The sequence below is a fragment of the Manis pentadactyla genome, chromosome 12, assembly GCF_030020395.1.
Source record: "Manis pentadactyla isolate mManPen7 chromosome 12, mManPen7.hap1, whole genome shotgun sequence".
Taxonomy (NCBI): domain Eukaryota; kingdom Metazoa; phylum Chordata; class Mammalia; order Pholidota; family Manidae; genus Manis; species Manis pentadactyla.
This window is the reverse complement of record NC_080030.1, coordinates 33,491,297-33,519,075: the sequence shown is the minus strand read 5'-3', so window position 1 is coordinate 33,519,075 and position 27,779 is coordinate 33,491,297. Positions and strand designations below refer to the sequence as shown.

Genomic DNA, 27,779 nt, shown 5'->3' with positions numbered 1-27,779 from the left:
ATCTCATTTCTCATTCCTCTGATTAATACCTTTCCATTTCTTTTTTGATAGCATGGACACTCCTGACAGGGTCTTCCATAACCTGGATCCGTCCCTGTGTCCAGCGTCTTTCTCCAAATGGCCCCACCTTCTAGCCTAAACTTCAGCCACCCTGAGCCCTATAGTTCCACAAGGGCAACACCCAAAACATTTCCTTCTCTTCTCTCCTGCCTCTTCTGCTTGGGTGCCCTTCCTGTCTCCCAAGGGAGCATGCCTCCCATCATTCTGAGTTGGGCATCCTTCTCCCACATGCCAGAAATTTAAGTTTCCTTTTCATAACTTCTGATTTTATCATAACATTATCCTATAAAAATCAGTTTTAATACCCCAAATGTGTGTTCTTCTTTCAAGAATTCTTACTTTCTAATAACGGTTATGTGCAGCTAACTCATGGCTGTCTTCTGGGAGGCTCTGCCTGATAAGCTCATTGGTGCTCTAGAATCATCCTAAATGCTGGTTGGCCCAGCTGGGTAAAGTCCTGCTGCCGGCCCCAGGGAGGAAAGTGGACTGGAACCATTTGTAGGAGGGCAGAGCCAGAAACCCATTTATTCATTTCAACTCTCAACAAATATTTATTAAGCATCTACTAGGTGTTCAATAATGTGTATTATGGTAGAAATTGTGAATCTAATGATAAACAAGACAGCCTTAGTAACTGCTCTCATGGAACTTGCAATCTAGTCAGGGTAACAGATTAAATAAACAGCTAAGTACATTAGTTAGTAATTATAGACTATATTATGTACCATGTAGGAAGAGACTGTTCACTGTCTCTGGTTGACTTCTTTGTAGCCTCATGTTCCTACTGTGTTTCAATTTAATGATTCTCTCACTGGTGAAGGCTCTGATAGCCCTTCCTGAGGTGAAAGTAGGCACCTCATGGCAAGATTCCAAGGAAAGCTGGAAAAGATGATGACAGCCACTGGTCTCGTGGTTGGGGTGTGGAAACCGGGGACTCTGGCTCTCCCGGGGGTGGCTTTATAGTGTAGTTGCTTCCCACTAACACAAATGTCCCAAGAAATATTAAAACCCAACTAAGCAAGCTCCATGCCAATTCTAATTACCTGCTCCAGTGAATCATCCATTATTATGTGTAATAGAATTAACTGTAGCACTGAACCCACACTTTTGTGGATTATTTGCCATTTTCCTCACAGTTTTCAACATTAAAAAAAATCTATGTGCCAAGTCAGAGATTTAGGAATAATGAGATTTCCTTAGATTTGTCCTGGGTCATGATTTACTTAAAATAAATTGACACTGAATTTGCTTAAATAATTTCCTGCTTCCCTTTCCTTGATACTTTCATCCTATAAAGAAGGAAAGGAGAAATTTTTGTGAATTTCTGCCTTGAAGAGCTTCCATTCTCAGTGGTTTTTCTTGATTGTTTTCATGTTTTTACTTCTGCTTGATGAATAATTACCCAACATCTAGATCTTGTTTTGAAGTAAATGAAAAATTAACATGTCTATTTAGCTATCCAAGCAAGTCTCTGTCTTAAACAATACTCAGGATTGGTGCAAACCACTATTTTAAGCAAACCACTTTGTGCAAGAGTAAAATGCAGGTGAAATTTGCTGCAAGCATTTAAAATCAGTGTGGTTAAGATGTATTTTCCTCTTGAATTTCCAATTTGGGGCTTTGCCTTTGATTTATGGGGAAAAGAACTAAGTGGTGCTGAGATTCCCATTCCCTTGGAGGACTTGGAGGCTGCAGATTCTTTCTGCAGCAGCCTTGAGGGACCAACTGGGCGAGGGCTGCTGGGGAGGGAAGCATGGCCACGATGCATACCCTGTACTCGTGCAAAGGACCCAAAGCTCAAAGTTTCTTTGGCAAATGCCAATGGATGGCCAATTTAGACAATTAATAGCAAAAAGGAAAGTTTTTCTTTTGAAAAAATTAAAAATTGGTTTTACAAAGAGGAATAAAATATATCTATCTCACTGTAAATCCTGTGTAAAACTTGAGAAATTTGATCCCAGAGGGAAAAACTATGTGTATTTAGCCATCTGATATCCTTCCACTTCATGCAACAGCCAAGTAGGTCTTTCCTCCTTCCTGCCTATTTCACATTTATGCCATATGAAATACTTACAATTACAATCTGAGCTACCACTCTCATCTGTTGTCACAGTTAATGGAATTTGTTTGTCTAACAGCTGACACTATTGAATATTAAACTTTCTCACTAATTATTCTGATGGAGTTTAATTATTACTGTTGTTTATAATGTGACCTTTCTAATTATTACATTGCTTTGATAGAACAATTTTGTAAATTGATTAATAATATTTGTAATACCATTACTCAAGGAGATACACAATACTCACATGTATGCTAGGTTAGAAAGAAATCTCTTTTTAAAAAATGTTTAAAATACATCAGACTTTTACTGTTACTATTGTGTGGTGGCCATACATATTGGCAGGACAGCAGGCAAGTGTTCCCTAGGTAACCTCCCACATGACCCCATCAGACCCTGTCTCATGTAAGCACTCATTAACTTGTTTGTACTCTGCATTTGACTGTGAGAGCCTTGGGGGAAGGCCTGGCAGATGTGTCCATCTCATAGCAAGAGGACCTGGTTTATAGCACACAGGAGCACTCAGTGAATATAAGTTGAATGTTTAAAGTGTTGCACAGCTGGAAAGCTCAGGAAAGAAGCACGTGCCAGCACATACAGGGACTGGGGACAGAGATGTCACAGCAAATTTAGATGATCCAGAAGCTTCTTCCCAAGACAAGTCTTCTATAGGTTGTCTGTTGGGATTGTACAACCTAGAGTAGGTAGACCATTTCCCATCAAAACTGCAAGATAAATAATAGTACCCTCCTGTGCTTCCTACGAAAGGGAGCACTCAAGATAACAATGGACCCACTGGATTTGTCTGAGAGGCTCCTGTGTCTTTTAAAAGCTACAGTAGATTTGAATGGAAATGCATATAATTTGAGGATGAGAAATTTATTTTTTATCATGGCTGGAAACAGAGTGGGACTTTGGTTGCATCTATTTGTTTCATACAAATTTTGCTTGCCAGCATTCTGCGTATATCTGAGGTTTACAGAACATTTTTTCTCAAAGTATGTTTGACTACTCTTGCTTTTTTCATCTTTCAGTACCTAGATCTAATTTCTGCACAATATCATGTTCATTACAGTGAAAATTGTGCTGCATTTAATGACACAAGTAAATTGAAAAGTATTGACTGAAATCTGGAAACATTTCTCTTTTAAAATCTTTATTTCAAAACTCTCAGCTGAATTTCTAGAATTAATTTAATGTCTCTTGTATATGTTATGGGAACATTTTCAAGATGATTTTCAATATACTTTTTCAACCTCATGAATAAAAGAAATCCAAACATAATATAGAATGTCAGCCCTTTAATTTCCCCTTCATTCAGTCTCTTCAAGGTATAAAAACCCAGCCCCATAGTTAGAAAGAGGCCCACCTGGACTTTCCTCTAGAAGATAACATGTTAGGTTCAGCAGAGAATAATTCAGAAGTAACTTCTATAAATTTTCATTCATCTCTTTTATGGCCAGTCATGAGATAGCAAAATAAAACTGAGAAGGAATCAGGTGTCCATCTTATCACACCTAGTGAGGTGTGGCTCCTTCACATACATAAAACAAGCAAAGCTTATTTGTCATTCATGGAAATGTGAAAACAGGTGTTTCTAATTGGTGGTTGCAGTAATTCTGCTTCCATCTCTACTTCTGCCATCTTCATCACTGGCTTCCAAGCTTGTTGTGCTCCTCTGTCCCAAGCCCAGGGAAAGGAAAAGATCCTAAGGACCACACAAGTCCACAGGGCAGTATTTCAGAGGGCTCATGTCACTCACTCTCCTACCAGCTGTCTGGAAATCAGTTGCAGCATCTGGGAGCCAAAAGATGCTGGAGAAGTAGTCCAGCAGTGAATCCCAAATCAAGTGGAAATAATTTTAGTGAACAGCTACCTAGTTTCTGTACCATTGTAATAAGCCAGAAAATTATAAATAGAAAAAATTAAATTATATCTGATTGAAAGATATCTGTCTCATAGCTCATCTGTTGTAGGGTTGATATCTAAATGTCACAGGCTTGTGAGAATGTCTTTTTGGTTCTGTTTTTCAAGGTCTTTGTTTTTTGCTTTTAATAGCTTAAAAGCTGCTATATCAAAATCATGAAAGCTTTCTGATATCTAGTGGCACTCTGTGGACATTCTAGAGCTCAACTCACACCTTCCAAAGTTAGATTTAGGTCATTTTGCCTCTCCATTGACCAACAGAGGACAATGTAAACACAAGTTCCAATACAACTGTTCTCAGAATCACATAGCCCTGGGAGAGAGGTAGGTGTCTATGAGGTCCTGTTTTAGAACAGATCCCACCACTACTCTCTGCTCTACCAGTAAATAAAACTGGCTCCAGATCCACAATAATTTAAATTTAATTAACTGATGTAAATTCTACTTTTTGTGTAATGTTTAAATGATTGAAAATGACTTCAACAATATTAGGTTATCAGTAGTGCTTTGTTTAATATAAAACTATAAATCTTTAACAATGTACATGTTAAGTGGAAGCACTGCAATAATCTCAATCATTTTTCTTGTGTCTACTTTCAAGTCTCACTTTTAAAGTAATTTAATAATCCTTTAAGTCTGTAGTAGATCCTTTTAGAAAGTGTCCTTGCCCTCCAGCTATTCTTTTATCACCATTGGATAAAGACAGTATGAGTCAGTTGGGGTAATTATATTTGATTGCTAGTGATTTAGATTTCATTTTTTAAGAAGGAGATTGATTTAATTCTAAGGGTAAAAAGGAGAGGGATTGTTTCTGAGAACATTTTATTAGCTGTTGAGAGTTAAAAATAAAACTTAGATTCTTTTTCTGCCTCTGGATATTTCTATATCTGATGGATGATTTCTGGAGCATCTGCAGCCATTTTGTGATCAGGAGGGGATCTGGCTAACCCTCTATGGATGGCATAGGGAAAAGCCAGAGACGGTCTGCCTCCTTGATGATATTTGTGAACCATTCAATTAGGAGACCAGCTTTGGAGCTGCCCTAACTTGGGACTCCCAGATTGAGGCTGCTGAACAAGCCTAACTGATACAGCTAAGTAGGCATTTATTGGTTATAGCTTCAGAGCTTCCTGCTGTAAATGGAGGGTGGGAAGTGAAAGAAAGTAATTGTGAACAAGAGAAAGTGGTAAAAGGAAAAATAATCATGTAAATGATAGATGCCAGAAATTTTGTAAAACTAGGAAGAAAATTAGTTTTTGTAACTTTGGTAAAATAAACCATTTTATTTATTTCTTTGTATTTTCCTATTTTTTTATATTCTTTTTTTTTTTAATTTAGAGGAAGGAGATGAAATTTTATTCTGATGGAAAAATGCATAATCAGAATCACATGTGAATCACTGTTATATTAAACTATACCTGTGCCTTAGGAGGTCAGAGTGCCAACCAAGCAGTCAGGAGATAGTCTGAATACCTTGTGGATTTCAATGGCCCATCAAATTGTGTAAACTATACATGTACATTTTTATATGAGAAATGTATTTATATGTATAGAATTAGCCAGAACTCTACTGAAATACAGTAAGTTCCAACATAAGGTTTCTTATGGCTGGTGAAAGTAGATCATATGCTTCTCTTTCCAACTTGACATTCAGTAATTTCCAACTAGAAATCAGTAAGTGCTACTAATCAGAGCTGCCTTCCCCTGACAGCCAGTTGTTACACATTTACAGCACACCACTGGGAGCAATGACAAAAAAGACATGGTTTCTATCTTCATTGATGATTTTGATTTTAATTACTTTGGGTGGTATCTTATTTCCAATCATAATGTAATGATATAACAAATATTTTAAACCACTAAACCAATCTGGTAAAATTTGCTGCATTGATCTAATAAAAGTAGTTTCTCATGCCAACAGTACATTGTAAGACTGAAGACTTAATTATCTGAAACATTTTCAAACTTATTTCACTTAGTTTTTTTCTTTCCTATTTTTTTTATCTCTTTCTATATGAAAACTCTCCAGACTCCCAAGAATTAGGAAAAAGAATTCCTTAGCTTTCCTCTTTCCCATAGTTCAGGGCTTAAAAAGAGTTGTAATATGACTGTACACTCTGCTGAATCTAACAAACAGCAGCATTCTGGAAACTGCTAGGCTGCATATTGTGGGTCATAACACATAACCCAGGAATGAGGCAGGAACTAATAGACCTAATAATCTGGGCCTTGTTTGACACATATCTTGAACTGAAAGTGCAAGAGACTAAATGAAATCAAATGCCCCTTTCAGTTGAAAAAAGAACAATGAGCCTAAATAAGTTCGGGTTGATGAGTGGGCAATTCAATCACTTTCTGCCTTTGGGCAAGTCGTTTTACCCTAAATGGAATTCTGGTTCCCACTTGTGAATCAAAAGGGGATTGAAATAAATGATTTAAAGTCATGCGAAATGACATGTTGCTCCCAGATGACTAAACCCAGGAGGTCTGAAACCAATACTTGTTTGGCATATTTTTCAGAACTTCCCAGAAAAACTAAATAGAGGACATTTGATCCAGACAGGGGTTGGGTAAATTAACTAAAGAACAGTTTATTCATTTACTCATTTTTCTGTCCATCCATCCAGATCTATGTGCCAGGCCCTGTGACATGCTAAATTCTGGACCATATATAAAACAGATAGACATGGTGAGAGTCAGATTATAAGCAGTATGTGTGCACATACGTGCATGCATGTGTGTGTGTGTGGCAAGGTACTGATTGGCAGTGGGAATAAACATCCCTGTGTGAAAAGCAGTGTAACCCTCTTTATTTGTCTGCAATTCTCTTCTTGCTTTCGAGGTTCCATTTTCACTCCTGAGATAAGGGAGAAGGCAGAAGAAGGGGAGTCATTTGAAACTGATCCTGTCTTAGTGTTTCACTTCCTCCCTTTTCTCCTTCCTTGTAGATATCACCTGGTTGTGGGAGGAAGTTTAGATGGCCTCATGCAAGTGGTGTAGAGCATTTGCCATCAAACTCATGATGTCTTTTTCTCTTCACTGCCACAGATGCTCAGTTGAGCTTCTAGGTCATCCCACATGAGTCCTTCTATCTGTCGTGTAGTCTCAGATAAAGGAACTGGTTCTTGGTCTATATTCTTGGAATTGATAATGCTGAATGGCTTCTTCTAAAGCTTAGCTGCTGGCTGAGATTCAGCCTGTTTGCTAACCTTGTCCCTGGCTCTGAGATGTCCCCTCCAGTCTCTGTTGTGTCTTGAAACTTCCCTGAGTTCTGCCCTAAGAAACCAAGTAAAACAGGACCACTATCCTCTACCAACATGCTCATGTGTGATAGCATGTCCCTCAACCTCCTCTGGCTGTTTACAGCACACTTGTGGGCATGTACACAGGCACATGCTCACACACATGCACACACGCCAGACTTCCATCCTGGGTGGGAGGCTCTGGGACTCTAATGCTGACCACTGGCTCTGTGTGAAAATTACCCATATAATTACAATCTGTCAGATCCTATTATAGTATAGCAAAGTGATAATAATAATGATTAACTTGTGCCTGGCACTGTTCTAGAGGGTTTGTATGTTTGCACCAATTAACTAATTATTCACAACAGCTGGCTGAAGTATATATTGTTATCATTCCCGTTTCAGTAAATCCCATTTCTGAGGTGACCTACCAAAGGACATACAAGTAATTAGTGGCAGAGACAGGGCCAAGATTGGGAGTTAGACTCCAAAATCTACACTCTCAACAACTATCATATGGAAATGATGCAGCGTTGGTAAGATTTCACAAAGAATGAATAGGTAAACATCAAAATGGAAAAGTACCCCAGGTACACAGAAAGTAGGACATATTCAGCCAAGAGGAAGATATTTAGTATAATTGGAACTTAGGCTGTGAGAGCAAAGTGTTAGAACATGAAGTTGGAAAAGGAACTTGGGGACAGATTTGGCATAACTGAGTGTACCATGGTGAAGAATTTAGGATATACTCCGTGTACATCTAGTGAATGACATTGGGAAGATATGTAACATGGAGAGCATATTTTCATAAAAGGAGGGTCTGCCTGCACTCTAAAGAATGAAAAAGAGAGGAGAGATATTGTTGGAGGGTCATTTGAGAATCTACTCATTGATTAATGTATTCATCAAATGTGAGATGACTATAAACTGGGAAATAATATGAAGCATACAGACAAAAAATGGATGGAATATGGCACCCAGGGCTCACAATTTAATGAGCATGACAGATATCACTGATATCAGGTATCAGATGTGGACCAAATATAGTTCCTGTCCTCAGAGAGCATGCAGACTAGCTTCAGAAACCTTGTTGGAGCTGAACATGGTTTCATAGTATTATCTACCTAAGTAGCCATGTAAAATTAATAAAAGGCAATAAACACAAAGTCTAGAGACCCCAGGAGCAAAGAGAGTAGGTGAAATAGGAATTTAGAAATAAAGCAGAATTGTAAAGAACATCCTAATAGCAATGCTTGATAATTTCTAAAGAGACTGTCTTAACAGACATGGAAAAGGAAGGGTTCATTGTAAACAAAGGTACCAGTCCCCAAATTGTATAATGAGGAGAATGAGAATGACTCTTTCACTGTGTGATTTTGAATTTTCTCTACAACTTCACCAAGTTAAAAAAAATACTCTTTATGATCTAAGTTCAGTCTTTCTTACAACAAAAAAGCATCGTAGCATTTTAAAAATTCTTTTTTTATGTTGTGATTTAAGATGCTTGTTTCCAGCATTACAATCTGATATACAGATTGTATATTTTCCCTTGTGTCATTGGTGTACAATTCTAAAATGTTAAAATAACTTGATTGTAAATTCATGTTTGCTTTAAGAGTACACTTAGTTATGTAGCTCAAGGCTAAACTCTGAAGCAGAGATTCAACAAGACAGATAATATTTTTTCATTAAAAATGGACAAAGGTCTTATTGAATAAATGCAGTATCATTAATTTTATATACTGCTATTTAAACAGCTTATATACATATTTGTAGTCCTTTTATAAACTATCATATTGTCTATACTCAAATAAAATACATTTAACAAAGTTCAGTGTTGTTTTAATAAAGATGAAATTGTCAGCATTTTCTGTTTTATCCCCTAGATTTATTGTTATACCACACAAACCCAAAAAGATGGTTTCATTTTCTCTAAAGATAATCTGACCTACTTGAAAGTCCCCTGAATCCCTGGCAGACGTTGATGTGTGCTGGGTTTTACCCTGTGAGCTCTCTGGGCTCGTGTGCTGTGTCCTTCACAAATGACTTCTTTTCTTCAATCACTTTAGGCAGAATGACAGCAGGACCAGAATAGTTTAAGAAAATGTTGGCACACCCAGAAGAAATTTTTTTTGTCTGCAACTGGAACAAAGCAAAATTTAAAGCATATAATAAATAGCAAGGAACTGGAGTGACAATTGCAGTTTATAAAAAAGTAACTCAATAGTGAGAACAACAGAGGGCTGCTTGGCAGCTGTTGGGTAACCCGCATCCATTGATCCCCTCTACTGCCCAGCACTGTCCTCAGCTCTTACTACACATCCACTGCCATGATAAGGCCAGGTGACGGGCAATTCAGTCATTCAGGGATATCCCCCCTTCCCAGGCCTTTCACCCCGGCTCCTCTGTCTAGGACTCTGCCTTTTGGAAATGCTCCAGGCTCCCAAACTACTTTCCCTTCTTTTCACTTTACCAGCTCCATAGTCCAATTCTTCCAGCACTTGGAGTGGAACAACTAGATTTCCTAATTTTAGTTAGACCACAAGATATAAACAGCACGTGAACTGAAGCACACTGAAAGTATTCTGTTTGTTTGTTTTTTTAAATGAAATCAAACTTTACTTGACAAATCTGTGGAGGTGGTTTTAACAACAGGGTCTTCCCAGGTATCCCCGCCTGCTCCTGACCCCCTCCTCCCTGCAGTGTTGTGCAGAATGAAGAACAGGTTTACAGACCTGAACATCGGCCAGCCCATGCTGAGGCCCAGAGGGACTCCAGCTTTTGGGAGGGAGGAACGTAGTTTTTCTAACTGGTGATAATAGCTCTCTTTTCATGAGATGGTTTGAGTTCCTTTGTAAATATTCCTATCTCATTGAAAACAATTGTTTTTATTAGCCACAAAACCATTAGTACCATGACTTGTGTCTTGCAGTTCACATACCTGACTTCATATACTTTGTCAGTTTTCACATTTTCAGTAATTCTTATCTGTTTCCGTTACGATAGGTTAGCAGAGCATTCAAGCCAGATTTTTCCTTAATGCAAAGCCATGAACATTAGTTGTCCTGATGATTTGCTCAGCTCTTGACCACCGAGTCCTCTGCCTCTTCTGTTCCCCTAACTGAAGACAGTCCTCACAATGTCACTCAAGAATCTTCTTGCTTTACACTCTTACAAGATCTTGATCTTTGTGAAATGACTCTAAAATTTGCCTTGCTAGTACTGACATATTTCCAAACCCAACATGTGTATTTTGAATCTTTAGGCACATCCACCCAGAGGTCTCATGGTTTCATCTCAAATTGAACTTATGGCCTGTAAGCTGGTTCCTGCCAAGCCCTTCGATTCTGACAGAATCAGTGTTATTTCATGTGTCCCACGTGTTGGAAACTTAACCATTATATATAATCTATCATGTTTTTATCCATGTCCAATATCATCCAACCTATAAAATATTATACACATATGTACACACATGTATACAAGTTTGTATTTTATATACATGTATTTATATGTATATATAAATCTATACATATTTATATATGATAAATATAAATTTATATGTATATATTTAAATTTATATTTACATATCCTCTGTCATTTTCAATCTACCTTCTAAGCCAATATTACATACAATTCAGACCCATCTGCTATAGTCTATTAACTGATGATTCTGCCCCTTGACACTAGCTCCTGTATGATCTTCCTAAGTTATCTTGTACTCTACTGTCAGGTTATTCTTTCTTAAAATACACACACACACACACACATGCATCAACTCAAAATGGATTAAAGACTTAAACATAATATCTGAAACTATAAAACTCCTAGGAAAGAACATAAGGGAAAAGCTCCTGATACTGGCCTTGGCAATGATTTCTTGGATATAACACTGATTTCTTGGATATGGCATCAAAAGTATAGGCAACAAAAGCAAAAATAGACAAGTGGGACTACATCAAACTAAATGGCTTCTGCACAGGGAAGGGAACAAAAATCAAGAAAATGTAAAGGCAGTCTATGGAATAGGAGAAAATGTTTTTCTGTAAAACAAATATTTCCTTATCTCTGATAAGGGGTTATTGTACAAAATATATAAAGAACTCCTGTAACTCAATAAAAAAGATAAAAATAATTCAATTTAAAAATAGGCAAATAATGTAAATAGACCTTTCTCCAAAGAAAACAGACAATGGGCAACAGGTACATTCAGATGCGCAATATCACTAATCGTCAGGGAAATGCAAATAAACACCAAAAGAGTTATTACATACTTGTTAGGAGAGCTGTTATCAAAAGCTAACAAGTTGGTGAGGATGTAGAGAAAATGGAACCCTTGCATTCTGTTGATGGGAATGTAAAATGGCGTAGCTGCTGTGAAAAACAATATGGAGGTTCCACAAAAAATGAAAAACAAACCACCATCTGATCTAGCCACCCAACTTCCGGGTTTACAGCCAAAAGAAATTAAACCAGAATTTCAAAGAGACATCTGCACTTTTGTGTTCATTGTAGCATTATCATTACTGTGAATTATTATTTAAATATTGTTCACCATTGGCAGATGAATGAATAAAGAAAATGTGTTATATACATATAATGGAATAGTACTCAACCTTAAAAAAAAAGAAGGAAATCATACCCAATGTGACAACATGGATGAAACTAGAGGAAAGATGCTAGTGAAATAAGCCAGTCACAGGAGGCCAAATATCCTGATTCCACTTACCTGAAGTATCTAAAATAGTTTTACACATAGAAGCAGAGAGGAGAATGGTAGCTTCCAGGGGCTGGGGGAAATGAGATGTTGCTCAAGGGATATAAAGTCTCAGTGTTGCAAGATTATAAGGACTAGGCTATTCTTTCTTAAATGGTTTTTTAATCATGTCAGCCCCTTAACTAGAAAACCATCTTTATTTTCTTATTGCCTAAAGAATCCAGTCAAGATATGGTGGGCACAGAAGGCAGCCCTGCCTCTCCTGCCAGGCCACCCCAGCTCCGGTCGCCATAGCCCGACCAGGCACTGCCTCTGGACGATGCCCTCCCTATTCTCACCTCCGTGCCTTTGCTCAGGGCAGATCCCTTGTCCAATATGCTCATTTCTTCTCATCTTGAAAGGCTTATCAAGATTATGCATCCCCAGTGAAACTTTTCCTATTTCCTTCAGCCCATAATTATCTTTCTCTAAACCAGGGCCTCTTCCCCTGTACTCATAGTATATACCCCCCATTTAGCATTTACTCATGCACTGCTTTGAAATTTTACTAGCATTTTGTGATTATTTTCTCAGAAAATAGAGAAGGAATTAACATCATTCAGCACATGCTATCTCATTGCATCCTTATGATAACCCTGAGAATTAGAAATCATTTTACAAATGGTGAAGTAAAGCCCAGTAACTTTTACTAGTCACAGGGTTGAAAGTGATGGAGCTCACTATGTACAAGTGATTGAGTTTGAACGCTGATTTGCCTGATTTCAAACCCAGGCTGACATAAAAGGGGTATGTCATTAAATTCTCTCAACAAACTGTTAATATATTAAAACATGAATCCAAGGAAATAAGTCATATTTCTGTGACCACACTTTCAACTTTTCTCCTACGCACTATTCTTTTCCCTCCCTGACATTCAGCAGTAACACAATAACTGGTATGGCTATTCAGTATATTTTTCACTTGTGTATCTTAGGTAAAATTTGATGAAGAATGATAAGAACTCCTGAGTATAAAGAACTTTAATAAATTCGTAACTAGCCCTTGCAAAATATATACAAAGCAAACTTATATACTGATGTAAGAGGCAGCCAATACTGCTATCATAATAATGTCTTCTTAAAATTGCTTCATGGCATTAATTTCACCTGAATTAATCCTTTATTTGGTTGTGTGTATTAAAGTCCACAGTATATTATTTAATTCAGGGACAGTTTTTGTAAGACAGTGAGATGTTTTATAATTAATGCCAGTGTTAAAAACCACAAATAATCTGCTTCTAACTCTGTCCTCATTCCTAGAACTCTGCCAGGACTTCCCAGGCCTATCATATTATTTCTTGCTTCTCCATTTTATGAATACTTGTTATCCCCAAATATAATAATTCCCTATCTCCCACAAAATTATACTATTTTTAGCCTTTTACAGAGAAGTGATAAAGGAAAAAGAAACTTTGAACATGCATTTTAATACATATTTTGCTCCTTTTATTCTCACTTGGTTAATAAAGTGTTATTTTTTAAGTTTTAGGAAATTCCTTCAACTTTATGACAAGTGATAGAAGGTGGAAATGTTCAAAGCTATATAACAAGGGATTATTTACTTTTTATTTATTACACTTTAAAGTATCATTCATTGCTGCCGTTAGGAACATACAATTCCTGGATAATAAAGGTTAAGTGTGCATAAATTCAAGATCTGCTCACAACTGACCTTTAGCTGTCTTGTTAACATTTTTGACAGGAACTTAAAATAAGGTTATTCCATAAATATTTTGATTCTCCATTTCCAAGTCCAGATTTGTTCCTGAAGTCAAACAAGCCATAAAGATAGTGAAAAAATGGTGAGTAGCTCTGTGGAAGGAAGCACTGGGTTCAAATTTTCACTCTGTCTCCGCTTGTAATGTGGTCCCAGCATGTCACTGAGCCTTTCAAACCTTCCGTTTCTGTCTTTAAAAATAGGAATCTTGCCTTGAATTTATAGATTAGTTTGAGCTGAAATCACTATAACTTTGAGCTTGTCCATCTATGAGTATAGCCAATACATTCATTTGCTCATAGAATAATATCCAGTCTTCCATGTATGCTTGTCAAAAATACTTTGCAATTGTCTCCATAAAATTGTATACATTGAATGCCAGTTTTATTACTAGTTACCTTAAAATGTTTGTTTTCCTTCATTTCTTGCTCCTGTGACCATTTAAAAAAATATTTTCTGTAAATAAATAAATATTTATTTTCTGTAAAAAAATAAAGTGTCTTTAACAGCTTGTTAAAAATAGCAATGCTATTATTTTTAGTCTGTTGGTCTTTTACATAGCAATTTTACTGAACTCTTTTACTAATTAAACTTGTTTGTAGCATCTCTTGAGTTATATGTAGGTAACCATATCATCCTTAAATAACAAGAATTTTGTTTCTTCTCCAATCTTCATATATGTTTATTTTCTGTATTGGCTAGAACCTCCAGATGAATAGCAACAATGACAACAGTCTTCTTGTCTCCTTTCTGTGTATTCCTGGGTTTCTCTATAATGGGAATGTTCCTAAAATTTTACCATAAAGTATGATATTTGTTGTAGGTTTTTGCTTAGTTTTTATTTTTTAATGAATGATTTTACCAAATGCTTGATCTGTACCTATTAAAATGATCTCATTTTCCTCCTTCAATCTAAAAATTTAAGCATGATGTTGAACTACCCTGATATTTCTGCAATACAACCTATTTGGTCATGATTTTCAACATGCTATTGAATTCAGTTTGCCTAGTACTTACTATAATGCAGTGAGATTGGACTATAGTTACCTGATTTCAGAGGCGAGGTTATGCTGGCCTAGAGGAATGAGTTGTGTGGTTTCCCTTCTTTTTCTGTACTTAAAAAAAGTTTGTATAAATGGGCATTTTTCTCTTCTTTTAAGGTTATTTCATTCAATTATTAACATGTTATTTCTATAAGGATTTTCTCTCTGATCTATGAGTAATTTAAAGTGTTTTTAAATTTCTAAATTTGTGGAGGTTAAAAGTTTGGCTATCTTTTAGTTAATGATTTGTTATTTTATTTAATTTTATGAAGAAAATGTAACACATATAACAGCCATTTTGGAATTTCTTAAGACTTGTTTTGTGGCTTACTATCCATTCAGTTTTCTAAACTATCTCATGTATGGTTGTAAAGAATGTGTTTTATCTAGTTAGTGAATGCAAGGTTTTTTATAACCATTAAGTAGACCTATGTCTAAAATTTATGTCTAAATTTAATATTTAAAATTAAACAAAGTATATTTTAAAAATACAGAAAAGGAAAATAATATTGGGATACTAGCCCACAGATTAAAATCTAATAACAGTTGTGAAAATTAAATCAAAGTAGTGCCAGCTCATGAATAACATCAATCAGAAAGAATTTTAAGTCAAGAAATAGGGCTTTAAGATAAGGGGAAACTTATAATCACAGGACTATTTAATGGATACTTTGGAAAAAATAGGGTAGCCACTTGAAGAAAAGTTACTTACAGAAGCATGTCACACAATTTAAACCAGGAAAAGTAACAAATGGGTTACTGATTTAAACATGAGGGTAAGAAATCATAAAAGAACTAGAACAATTACAAATTTTCTTTTCTAAGTGTTTCTATTCTTTCTATTACAAGATGAGAGAAAACCTTTTGAATGATGGCTCAAAATTCAGAACCCATAAAAGATTAATAAATTTAAAAAAAAACCTGCATGAAGGAAGAAAAATTTGACACTTTTATCACACACAAAAAATGATGCTCCCTAATATAAAATAATTCCTTTAAAAAAAAGCCAATGTGTACAAAAAAAATGGCAAAGGATATAAAAATACAATTCACAAAAAAGGAAATACAAAAGGTTTTCAAAAATATATTTAAAAGGTGATTATTTTCACAGAAGCAGAAGTGCAAGTTAGAACAACACTGAAATATCATTTTACCAGTAATATTGTCAAAAATCAAACTTTGATAGCATTTTTTTTGTATAGACAATGGAGAAAACAGGTACTCTCATTGTTGATGAAAATGTAATTTAGTACCATGTTTAAAATATGTTTCCATCAAATATCTCATTTACTATTACATAATTTTAATTATATATTCAATATCATTGAGAAATATAAAATGACATAAATTATTTCATTATTCATCACAACTGCATCCATGTGCATTTGAAAAATGGAAGTACATTCCTGTTTGAAATGTGTTATATGCCATCTGCAGAGGGTGCTTGATGCTTGCATAATTTGCAAGACCTCTTGCAATAACTCAACAGCTGCCTCAAGGGTTGAAAATCAGTGAGTAAAAGCTTTTTTTTAGAAATGTCATAGTAAGTCCAAAGGAGATCATACTATATTAGTAGAAAATTCGAGTTTTTCAGATTAACTTGTGATTCTAAGCAAGATCCTTTGTTATTATAGGAGTTGTTATAGCATATTTTCAATGACAGTTTGTTTGCTAATTGAAGCACGTTATGGAAAGTGTAAGTTTCTGATTTAAGTTTTTTAATGAAAATCATCAACCTCATTGTGTTTCTGATCTTCCAGTACAACCTTTTCTGAAGTACACACCTTAGACACTTGTTATGGAAGTGAAAAGTTGTATTTGATAGGGTAGGTGAAGTTAAAATTTTATTGCTTTTGACCAAAGGTCACTATAAGATTTTGAGATCAATATGTAGGCAATATGTGATCTTTAAAGTTATAAACATAAATTTTTAAAAAGAAATTCTATGAGTAAAAATGCTTGATGTTTCTGGAGTTAATATCCAAGTAATCTTCAATCAGTATATTACTGTGTAATTTTTCCTGATATGTCTAAAACAGCCCCTGTTCTGTATCTCAGTTCAAATAGCTTTCTTTTAATTCTGGATTCTTCCATAAACTTTGAAGAAAGTTTCCAAATTTGATAAAAGTTTGAAAACTACTATTTTTATGGTAATACTAAATAAAGTGTAATCCTTGTTATTAAAACTAGTTATTTTAAGAGCAAAATAATTTACATAACTAAAAAGAAAAGGCTTATTGCTAAACAGTAAAAATGACCTTTTGAAAATCTAACTGCACAACAGAAGCCAACAATTTAGAAGAACTCTAAAGGATAGTAGTTATCATGTGACACATGTGCACACAAAAATAAATAAGGGATCTCCTACCTATTTTACCTCTTCTTTAAATTTTGGTTTTAATCTTTAAGTATTTTCAACATCGAGATTTTTTAAAATGAAGATCTTATAGTATTATTACCAATATATTAATTATGGATATACATTAATGTATTTGCTTTTGATGTTACTATGAAAAACAGAAACTTTCCTTCTAAAGTTTTAAAAGTAAACAGAAAACTTAATACTCTTCTGGCTGCAGGGGTCAGTGTTCAGCGCCAGGCCCCCTGTGGGCTCTGCCATGGTCCCTGGCCTCCGCTCTACAGATGGTCATTCATCCTCTGGCCACCGCTCCTTAGCTCAGCACACCTCTCAGAGAGTTAGTACAGAGTCAAAGGGTCAGACTCAAAGGGTCAGAATGAAAATTCTGTTAGGACAGACTCAAAGGGTCAGAATGAAAACTGAACATATGCTTATTGAGTATTCACCTGTTACATGCCAAACACCCTTCCAGGTAATGACAAGCTCCCTGAACAGCAGAACTTAAGAAACTGCCGTGAATAAATGAAAAGGCCTATAAAGAAAGCCAAACAGGGTGGTAGGCAGTGGTAAGAGGGCCCCGCCAAACTGAAATCTAGATGAAAGGAGCTGCCACCAACCAAGAGGCCTGGAGGCAAAGGGAACAGTGATTTCTGGGGAACAGAAGTTGTCTCTGCAGAAGGACGGTGTGAAGTGAAGAGACCCAGAGACAGATCAGGGAGACCTGGTAGGACTAAGGCAGGATCAACAGGAGTTCAGGCCCCCCAGGTGTGTGGACTCTGGACATAGAAAGGGAAAAACAGAAACAGGGAGATAGGAGACTGTTGCTGTAATCCAGGTATGACTAATCAGCAGCCGAGACTAAGCTGGTAGGAAGTAAAACGGTGGCAAGTGAATGAAAAAGGATTTATTTGGAGATTCAGTCCGTCAGATTGCTGATAGATTCAACACAGGCTTTAAAGGAAGCGAATCAAAGACGACCCCCAGTGACGGAGGTGCGGTGCCAGGAGGTCCACAGAGGACAGCTTCCTAAGGTCGGCCCTGTCCCGTTAGGGGGGACAGGGAAGAGGCTGGTGGATCAGGCAGAATGAATCGCTCTCTCCTTCCGTGCCTCATTCGGCTTTGCTGTCTGTCTCTCAGTTGCTCCCTCTCTCCTCGCTCTCTTCCTTCATCCTTTCTCCCATTTCTTTTTTTCTTTCTTCTTCAAAATTTTGAGAATAAGAAACGTGTATGCTCAGTATTTGTTTTTAAGACATATTGTAAAACGGGAGGGAAAAACAAATGCAGCTATAAGCTACTCAGAAAAGGTACTCTTAAAACAATATCAGAGGAAGGAAGGAAGGAAGGAAGGAAGTAATAAGATGGAAAAAGATATAATAGACAAACCAGTGATAGAAATATTAGTGCTAGATTAAACTAAGATGAACTGCATTCATAATAATAAATAAAGACCTGAGGGCAAACAGAATAGAGATGATAATAATGCTGAACTCTGACATGCCTAACAACATAGCCTGGGAGGCAGCACAGCGCCCTGCAAACCTATAGCTTGGGTTTGCACGTGACTCCAGGCAAATTATTAAACCTCTCTGTGCCCTGGTTTCCTCATATCAAAACAGAGATACTAATAACTCTGACTTCTTAGAGTTGTTATGAGGATTAAACAAACTAACACACAGAAGTATTTGTACCAGTGTCTGGTATCATAGATACGGCATTTTTATTGCTGCTATTGTTGATGTTGTTAGGACTGTGGCCCCAAACCATACAAAAAAATGCCAAGGAAAAATGGACATATCAACAATCTTAGTAGGAGATTTTTAATTTGCTTCTCTAACTGAGATAAATATGTTTCAAAATGTTTGAGAAAGTGGTGACATGACTGCAATATGATTTTTAAATCAGTGCAAAAAAAGTAAGTAAAACAATCTACATAAAAAATTGCAAACTGGAATGGAAAACTAAATGTAAAGCAGCCAGAAACCAAAAAACAAGATGGCAGAAGTTAAACTGGACATAACCAAAAATGTCAATGGCTTAAACTATTAAAATGCAAAATCTTAGATTATATTCAAATACAGAATTTAATGATTTGCTACTTAGACATATGTACCAGTGTGACAGTGGGGTTAAAAGAGGAATTAGCAGAACATCAAAAATATAAATAAAAACAGTACAGATAATGATTTTACTATGAAGATAAATTATAAGATAAGATTATAGATAACAATATCATACCTTTTGGAGCTGAATAATGTAGCAATGATTTGTTTTCTATTGTACAACATAATGTTCTAAAATGTTTTGAATACACAAAATCCTTGAGAAATTTTGCATTAAATATTCATTCCATAAACTTTTACTATGAATAAAGTAAATTTTATGAATATACAAGTGACATAAAATAAAACTGATGTCTGTATATACCTACATTTGGGATTTTTTTCCAAGCTCCAGTTCTAACATTCAACTCTTGACTACTTAGTTCCTTAGTTGGCTGGGCAGTTCATCAGCAGACTGGAAACAGGCCTCCTGCCAGGGGGACTGTAGGACATTTGATTCACCCATACTCACAGTAAATACTCAGAAATGTAGTGGGGTTGTTACCTGTTACTCACACCCAGGGGCAGGCAGGCATGTGCTAGAGACTCCAGAACACTGGGAGGGAGCTGGAGGGTATAAAAACCCCCTAGTGTGAAAGGGAGTTTCTCTAAGGTCTTGATGGATTTATCCTTAATTATAGGGTGCTAATTGGAAGCTGGGTGCATTCAAAATGACTTGAAAACCAGGGAAATTTGCACCTCTTCCTGGGGATACTGCATCCTTTGCTCTGTAGGCGTGTTGTATCCACAGTCTGAGTCTGTTGGCTTCTTCCCATCGATGATATCACTACCACTTCTATCACCTTGCAGGTAGCAAGTCAGGTCAAGTGTGCACTAGACAGGGTGGACCAGGGCCAGAACAAATCTCCTACAGCTCTCAACATATCATCTCTTTTCTTAATTCCAGTATTTTTGTTCCCAACTCCTATTGGTACTGGATGGTCAAAGTATTATTGAGGGTGAAGGATATAGAAGTGAAAAAATGATGTATCTCTGCTCCCATAGGAAAAAGTCAGATACTGGAATATTTTGGAGGTGTCAATGGTCTGTTCAGGTTCAGCCTACCTTGTGTCCTCCCCATTTTCCCTCCGTGGCACCAAGATGCTACTTGTCCTGCAGGCTACAGGGAATATCCACAGGATCAACTTTAACCCCTCACGCTCTTACTTACCAGGTCCCCAAAAGGCATATTTCACAAGACTGTATCAGTGTGCAATCCCTCTTAGAAATTCAGATGCCAGTCTCTTTTCTACTGTTTTTTTCCCCCCATTTTATTCTTAAATATACCTTCTTAGCATACATACTATGGACTTCTTGAATCCTTTTCAATATTTCATTCATGCCAAATGGTACAAAATTAAACAGACAACAACAAAACAAATATTGAAATGCTCCAAATAGAGATTGCTTATGATTTGAATTCTGTTAAGATTTAAAGGTCAATGATTTTATTAACCTCATTGCTAATAGATTACAGACATGATGACAAGACTTCAGTTGTTAGATGAGCTGGTTAATAAAATCTTCCTGCAGTTGCGAAGAAGTTGCTTCTCCCAGGTTGGTGACAGCTGGACAGGCCACCCTTCGCCCCACTGTTGTTTTCACATGGCATTTCTCCTCTCTCCTTTCAGGTAGAAATTGAGAAGCTGGATTACCATCACTACCTGCCCCTGTTTTTTGATGGGCTCTGTGAAATGACATTTCCCTATGAGTTTTTTGCTCGGCAAGGAATCCACGACATGCTGGAGCACGGGGGGAACAAGATCCTCCCTGTCATCCCACAGCTCATCATCCCGATAAAAAGTAAGTGAGTGCGTGGAAAAGCATCACTCAGTTTAAATGGTGCCACTTTTTGACAACTTGCTAATTAAGCAATCAAACACAACAGACCGAGGCTATCCTTGGGTTTTACAGGAATTTTATAAATTGACTTATGGGGCCAGACATCCCAAATCTCCTAATATATGCTATCATTGATACTACACTGCAGCTTAGCCACATAAATAAACTAAATTGCACAGGGTTTATACTAATTTAAAATGATTCCTGGTAATAACACAGGCATCAACATTAATTTGTACATGCAGAAGTAGATAAAGTATATGTCTTTGTATTATACCCACATCTAACTGGCAAGTTCCTTTAAAATGGCATCCATAATTTTAAAATTACAACATAAATACAATTTTTTTTAGTATATTTTAGGTAGTAGAATTCATAATTTTAAGAAAAAAAAGTCTAGAATGGAGACAGATTAATGTTATTAAATACTTGAAATTTTTTATCTACAATATGTTTGCCTCGGGGGACTCCAGAGCGATCCTTCACTGGCTTTATCAGTTTGTCTATGAAATGAGATGGCCAAATGCTACGGCCACATTCTTCAGGCATGCGTCCCTTCGGCCTAGCTGTCTGGGAGCTGGCCCCTCCAGGAGCATTCCTGGGATGTTCATTGTCCAGGGAGACAGTCTCTAATGGCTTTCCAGCAAGCCCCTGGCTGGCTTCCCATCCGTTCTCCTCACCCTACAGCACAGCTGCTGCTGCCCCTCATAATAGAGCCACTGGCTCCGGGCGGGGACAGGGAGGGGCCTCTCCTCAGTCGGAAAGGCCAGGCCGGGCCCCTCCCACCCACCAGCTCGCGCCCCTAGACTGGTTGCCTGGCACTGCCACTGCCCCTGGAAGCGGAGGGGTGAGGGCTGGTGCCGCCCCCGCTCAGCCAGAGCTGCCTGCTCCCCACCCATCCCCACCTCCTGTTCCACCCTACACCCAGGATGACGGGCAGGACGCAGGCCTGGCTCCCAGGCTCGGGGGAGCCCCATGGGAGCCCCACTCCCCCAGCCCCTGGGTGCCCTTGCCAGGTGGTTTGACCAAAACAAGAACAAAAGAGGTCAATCCTGGGCCATTTCCCACAGTCTGCATTATTTAATCTTCTCCTCGGTGACCCTTTCATTGATTTGAATTATGTATCATTAGAATTCTAGATTTTGGGCAGTTCTGCTGTCACGGTTTAAATCGGATCACCTTTGAAACCTGCTCCCATGTCTTTGAGGTTTCTTTAAGATCTGGGACTGACGCTCCCAGGTATCTGCCCGCACTTGGGAGGTGGAACCTGACCAAAGGACAGCCTCCCTGCAGTGGGAAGGCCTCTGGGCAGAGAAATGGCTCTTTAGGAGGGACTTCATTAAACAGCACTTTGTTTTTGTCCCCATGTATCAGCTGAGTGAAGGGCTGATCTTTAAAGGCCTTCAGGAAGGATACATAATTCTCAGCTATATTAAAACCTTTTCCAAATGTGATTTATTCTAACAGGTCACAGTTTTTGAATATGTTAAATTCTAGTTGAAAAGCTACATTTTCTAAAGGATGATGTACAAATTTTATTGATTAAAGAAAGGCCCAGAACATGCTCCCCAGGAACTGTCCTGAGAGTACATTGCCCTTTTCCTCACACACCCATTGGAATGGAAACAATACCTGGAAGTCTCTTCTCTTTACAATAAACTCTTCTTGTTGGGATCACTACCTTCTCAGGAGTTTTTCCCTTATATCACTGTTGAAAACTCTGAAGAGCAGAAAGAGCTTCTAATGTTTTGGTTATACTCTTTACATTAAAACATACAAAACTGGAGTATTGTTGGCAGAGGTGAGTTGATTTTTTATTTTGTTTGATCAATATTTGGAGGTTATTTAAAAGGGTTAATAAATGATGTGTTCTAAGGACAAAATTGACAGTACACACATACTAGAGGTCATTTGTTCATGAGTGAAAACATTATTAAGAACTCAGTAAACATGATTTGTCAGGGAAAATTAACAATATCTGAATTGTTAATTCAAGGTTCCCAAAGCAATTAAAATGTGTCCTGGCAGATATCATCGCTTGCTTTTCTGGGCTTTTGCTATCACATATTGATCCTGTATCTAACTTGGCTTGTTTCTTCTCAGTCTGTTACATCACTAAAGTCAAATTTTTCTCAGGAAGGAATATTGATCATGCAAGGTCATGCACAGTTCCAGAACAGTGTGGAAAACATTGCATGCATAAATGGAATCTTTTGGGTGGAATTCTGGAATGAAGCTAATTGGTCTAGAAGCAGGCTGATGCACATAATTAGCATAACATAACAGCTGTGTCTTCCTTATTTTCAAATCGTACTATCAGTATAATTTTGACTTTCTCCAGGGGAAAAGTTAACTTCACCATCATCAACTAGCAGTTCTTAAATAGCATTTTTAGAATTGTAGTGTCTATGAAGTAAAGCAAAATACCTAAACTCCCTGCAAGACTGAGAACTGGGATAAGCTGTCTATTTATTTCTAGAATCTGAGGTTGATTTCAGCTAATTATAAGGCTGATAATACTGGTATGAGAAATGGACACATTCAGTGGCTCTAGGGTTTCTGATATGAAAATAGACAAGCAAACACTTTTGTTTCTCTTCCTCTTCTTGGTTCAAGACTCCAAATGGGGCCATTTGGTAATGACCAGAACAGTGCACATCTAATACCAATCATACCAATACAACATACTAAGTTCCATTTATGTTGTTTTTTGGCACAGTTACAGTTGCTCTCCTTCCTTTACCACTTTCTGATTTCCACCTTCTTGGGTTATTCTGGGTCAAAACTCCAAAAAAGTACTGATGAAATAATCAGAGTTGGGAATGGAGCATTGATTGCTGAGAGCAACAGCAAAACCCTGCATATGAGGGTGAGATGAAAGGAATCCTCTCAGCAGTCTGAGCTGTGGATTATAGATTTCCATGTACTCTATCCAGTCAAAAAAACATAAATCCATCAAGATCCAGAAGAGCAAATCAGGAAGAAGCCTCTGGAAGCTCTGCATATTAAACTCAGAAGGGGAATCCAACAGTGGTCAGGAAAACAGAGAAACACCAAGAGCAACCCACAAACACAGATGGGGTTTAGAAATCTGTCTTCAACAGAAAAACAGCAACAATCACACAGCCACATGGGTCCATTCAAAGAAGTTGCTACACACCAAAAAGGAAGTATCTTGAATAATCAGAGGAAAAGAATAACTCAACAGCATTTAGTACGGGATCCAGAAGAAGCTTGTAGAAATTTGTTTGGCATCCTCAGACTCCAGGAAGATATGGTTTCTATGAAACAGAGCAGAAATCCACAAGAGGAGATGAGACTCAAATGAAAATAAGCCAATGCTGAGTGAAAGAATGGAAACTAAAAATGCCAGGGTAGAGCTGACAACTCCACAGAGGCACAGAAGATAGTCAAGGGCACACTGAAGGGTAAATGGAAACCATTACCTTAAGAATCTCCCAGAAGAGGCAAACACATAGATATAACACAAGGAAAGAGGATAAAATGGAGGAGTTAGGACACCAACAGGAGCTGGAAGTAAATTCCCAAGAGGAAAAATCAACATTTCTTCGGTTCTTTCCCAAACTCAGTACTGCTTCCACTACAGTAAGTGACGTTTTTATAAAGCACACATAGTACATTTACAAAAATGAGCCATGTCCTAAGTCATAAAATAAGTCTCAAAACATACCAAAAGATGGAAATCATACAAAACATGTCATGTAACCAAAATGCAATTTATGCTCGAAATCAATTTTTAAAGGAATAATTAAAATATTCATCCCTATATGTTTTGAAATTAAGACATATACTTCTAAATACCCCATGGGTCAAATGAAAAATTATAATAAAATTATGAAGTATTTTAACTGAACAATAATGAAAATAGGCATAAAAATTACATATTAACAACTTACAAAAATATTACATAAAATATTAGAAAAATCACTTTAAAACACAAATGCAACATAATACAACAGTAGTAAGAAGAATATAGAGAGACTTGGACATAGTTTCATGAAATGAAAAAGGGAAAAAATAGTGAATTAAATATCCTTCTCATTAACTCATAGAAAGTACAGCAGAAGAAAGTCAAAGGAAGAAAAAATTATTAGGATAAGATTACAAAATTAAAACAGAAAATAACCATGCAATTGAGGGGACCAAAAACCAAGCATTGATTGATTCCTTAAAATGACTAATAAAATTAATAAATATTCATCAAATCTTATAAATAAAAATGAGAAAAGGCAGAAGTTACCACAGACATGGAAAACTACCTCAATAGGATATTATGAATAACTTCATCCTTAATACTTTGAAATTTCAATGAAATGATCAAATTTTTGGAAAGTATAACTTACCAAAACTGACACCATAAATATAGAAAATAAGTTAAAATACAAGCAGTAATATAACAAATGAAGAAATTAAATCAGAAATTAAAATCCCACACACAAATATAACTCAAGGCTCACATAGCCTCACTGGTTAGTTGTACATAGTATTTAAAAAATAATTCATATTATGTACAAATTATCTCACACAAGAGAATGCACACTTCAACTCATTTCATGAGGCTGGCACAGCCTTTTCACCAGCAAGGACATTACAAGACTCTCTAAGAAAGAATCTCCCAGGACAATCTCATTCATGAACATTAGTGAAAAATTTGTTGAAAAAACTACTAGTGACCTGAATCCATCAGTACATAAGAATGACAGTGTCTCATGACTATCTCATGACTATTTTATGCCTACAGAAGTTGGTATTATTTCAGGGATATAAGACTGGCTTAACATTAGAAAGATCAGTTAATGCAATTTACATTAGTGTATTAAATGGTAAAAATCATATGATCATTTCAAATGATGGTTAAAAGCATTTGATAAAATTCAACACCTATTTGTATTTTAAAAACAAATTAACAATAGAAGAGAATTCTGTTAATTTGATAAAGGGAACTCTGTCAATCAGAACAAACTAGGTTATATTGAAATAATAATCTTCAAAATCAAAAACTTAAAATCAAAGTGACTTAAAGTTCTGTTTCTCTATGTCTTCTGTGCCTATTGTCAGTTGTCAAGGAGGCCCTATTCATTGCAGTCACTTAGGGGCCAGCCTGATAGACGTCACTGATGAGAGCACCAGGGGAAAGGAGCTCAAGGAGACTCTTACTGGTGATGAAATTCTCCATCCTGGAAGTAATGGCTTTCATTTCTATTCACTGCTCATTGCCAGATTAGTCTAAGGTTCATCCAACCTCAGCAGGAACAGTAATGCACATATACCATGGTCACTATGAATAATACATTTTAGAGCCTCTGGATTCTGTTACATTCTTTTGAAGGGTGCCAATTCTAATTCTGAAAGACAGTTAACCTGTTAAACACAAACTCTAAACTTCGTCTCCCTGTGACAGACAGCAGCCAAAGTGCTTTCATCTTTCAGTTTCTGCTCATCAGCTGGCCGACTGGGATCCCTCCCACATGTGTAATCCTTAGAGGTCAGCTAAGGCAGAGTTTCCATGCAGATTTTTAGTTGCCTTCTCTGTGGTTCTGTCCCTTCTAGGATATCCCCTTTCTAATTTTCTACCTGCATTGCCAGGTAGAACTCTCCCCTCTGACTCCTCAAGCCAGTATACCTGCTGCTTTCTTCTGCCTTAGGCTATACATACACCCTAGCTTTTTGAGGAAAAAGTTTTCAACTCACAAATCTTATCTATGCACTTCCCTCTTTCAAGGGCAAATGCCCCTCCAGTTTCTGTCTATTTTAAATTCTTTGGCTTGACATTCAAGGCCTCCTGCTAAATATCTGATTGCAAATAGTATTTTATACTTTGTTTCTCACTATTTCCCTTCATGCACCTGTGCTGGAGACAAACTGAACATGCTATAGAATTTGTTTCCTAGTTCTGTACCTTTGCTATCTTTTAGGAGTGCCCATTCTCACATCCCTAAATGCCTAACTGTTAGAGGGACCTTCAAAGCCCAGCTCCAATAGGAAGTGTCCTGTGAGCCTCCTATGAGTCTCAACTCCAGTTGTCTCCCTACTGCTGCTTTCCCTCTCCCACAGGAGTTTATGTCCTCCTCTCTTGTGTCACTTAGAATATAACATTAGAAAGTATTGTATTCCCACAGCATCTAGAGTGCTTGCTAGTACACAGTAGATGTATCAAAATATTTGAAAAATTAATCAGGTACAAAACTGCCATCCATACTGAAATATATATAAATGTAATAAATGAACATGTGAAGAGGCCATTTGGGCTTGCCACTGTACTACATATTATCTAAAAACTACTTTGTAAGAACACATAATATGAAACAGCAAATAAAGAGCATAATGACATAATGCTTTCCCTTTATTGGAGTAATTACTTAAGTGTTGAGAGTTAATTTTTGTTTAATCATGTATATTCTCTCATGTTGTTCTTTCTGTTTATAAGCAGCAACATACACTTGTGAGATGATCTATTAGGAGGAGAGGTGACTCCAGCTGCTAAGAATTGCAGGGCTGTCGCTGATCTACAAGTGGGTGGCACCCAAGGCAGTGGCCTCACTAGGAGAGCTCTAGTGAGTTGAGGTCACCCAGCTATAAAGGACAAACATGTACAGACATTACTGCAGCAACTTGAACAATAACATTCTAAAAAGCAAAATATTCTTGTT

General features: G+C 37.0%; 1 protein-coding gene across 1 annotated transcript in view; it reads left to right on the top strand.

Annotated features, from left to right (window-relative positions):
• Positions 1–27,779, top strand: part of PACRG (parkin coregulated) — a 437,202-nt gene that overhangs the window by 220,955 nt on the left and 188,468 nt on the right. Inside the window, exon 3 of the mRNA XM_036886762.2 lies at positions 20,898–21,069. Coding sequence (XP_036742657.1) covers positions 20,898–21,069 — 172 coding nt within the window. The remainder of the gene's footprint in view (positions 1–20,897; positions 21,070–27,779) is intronic.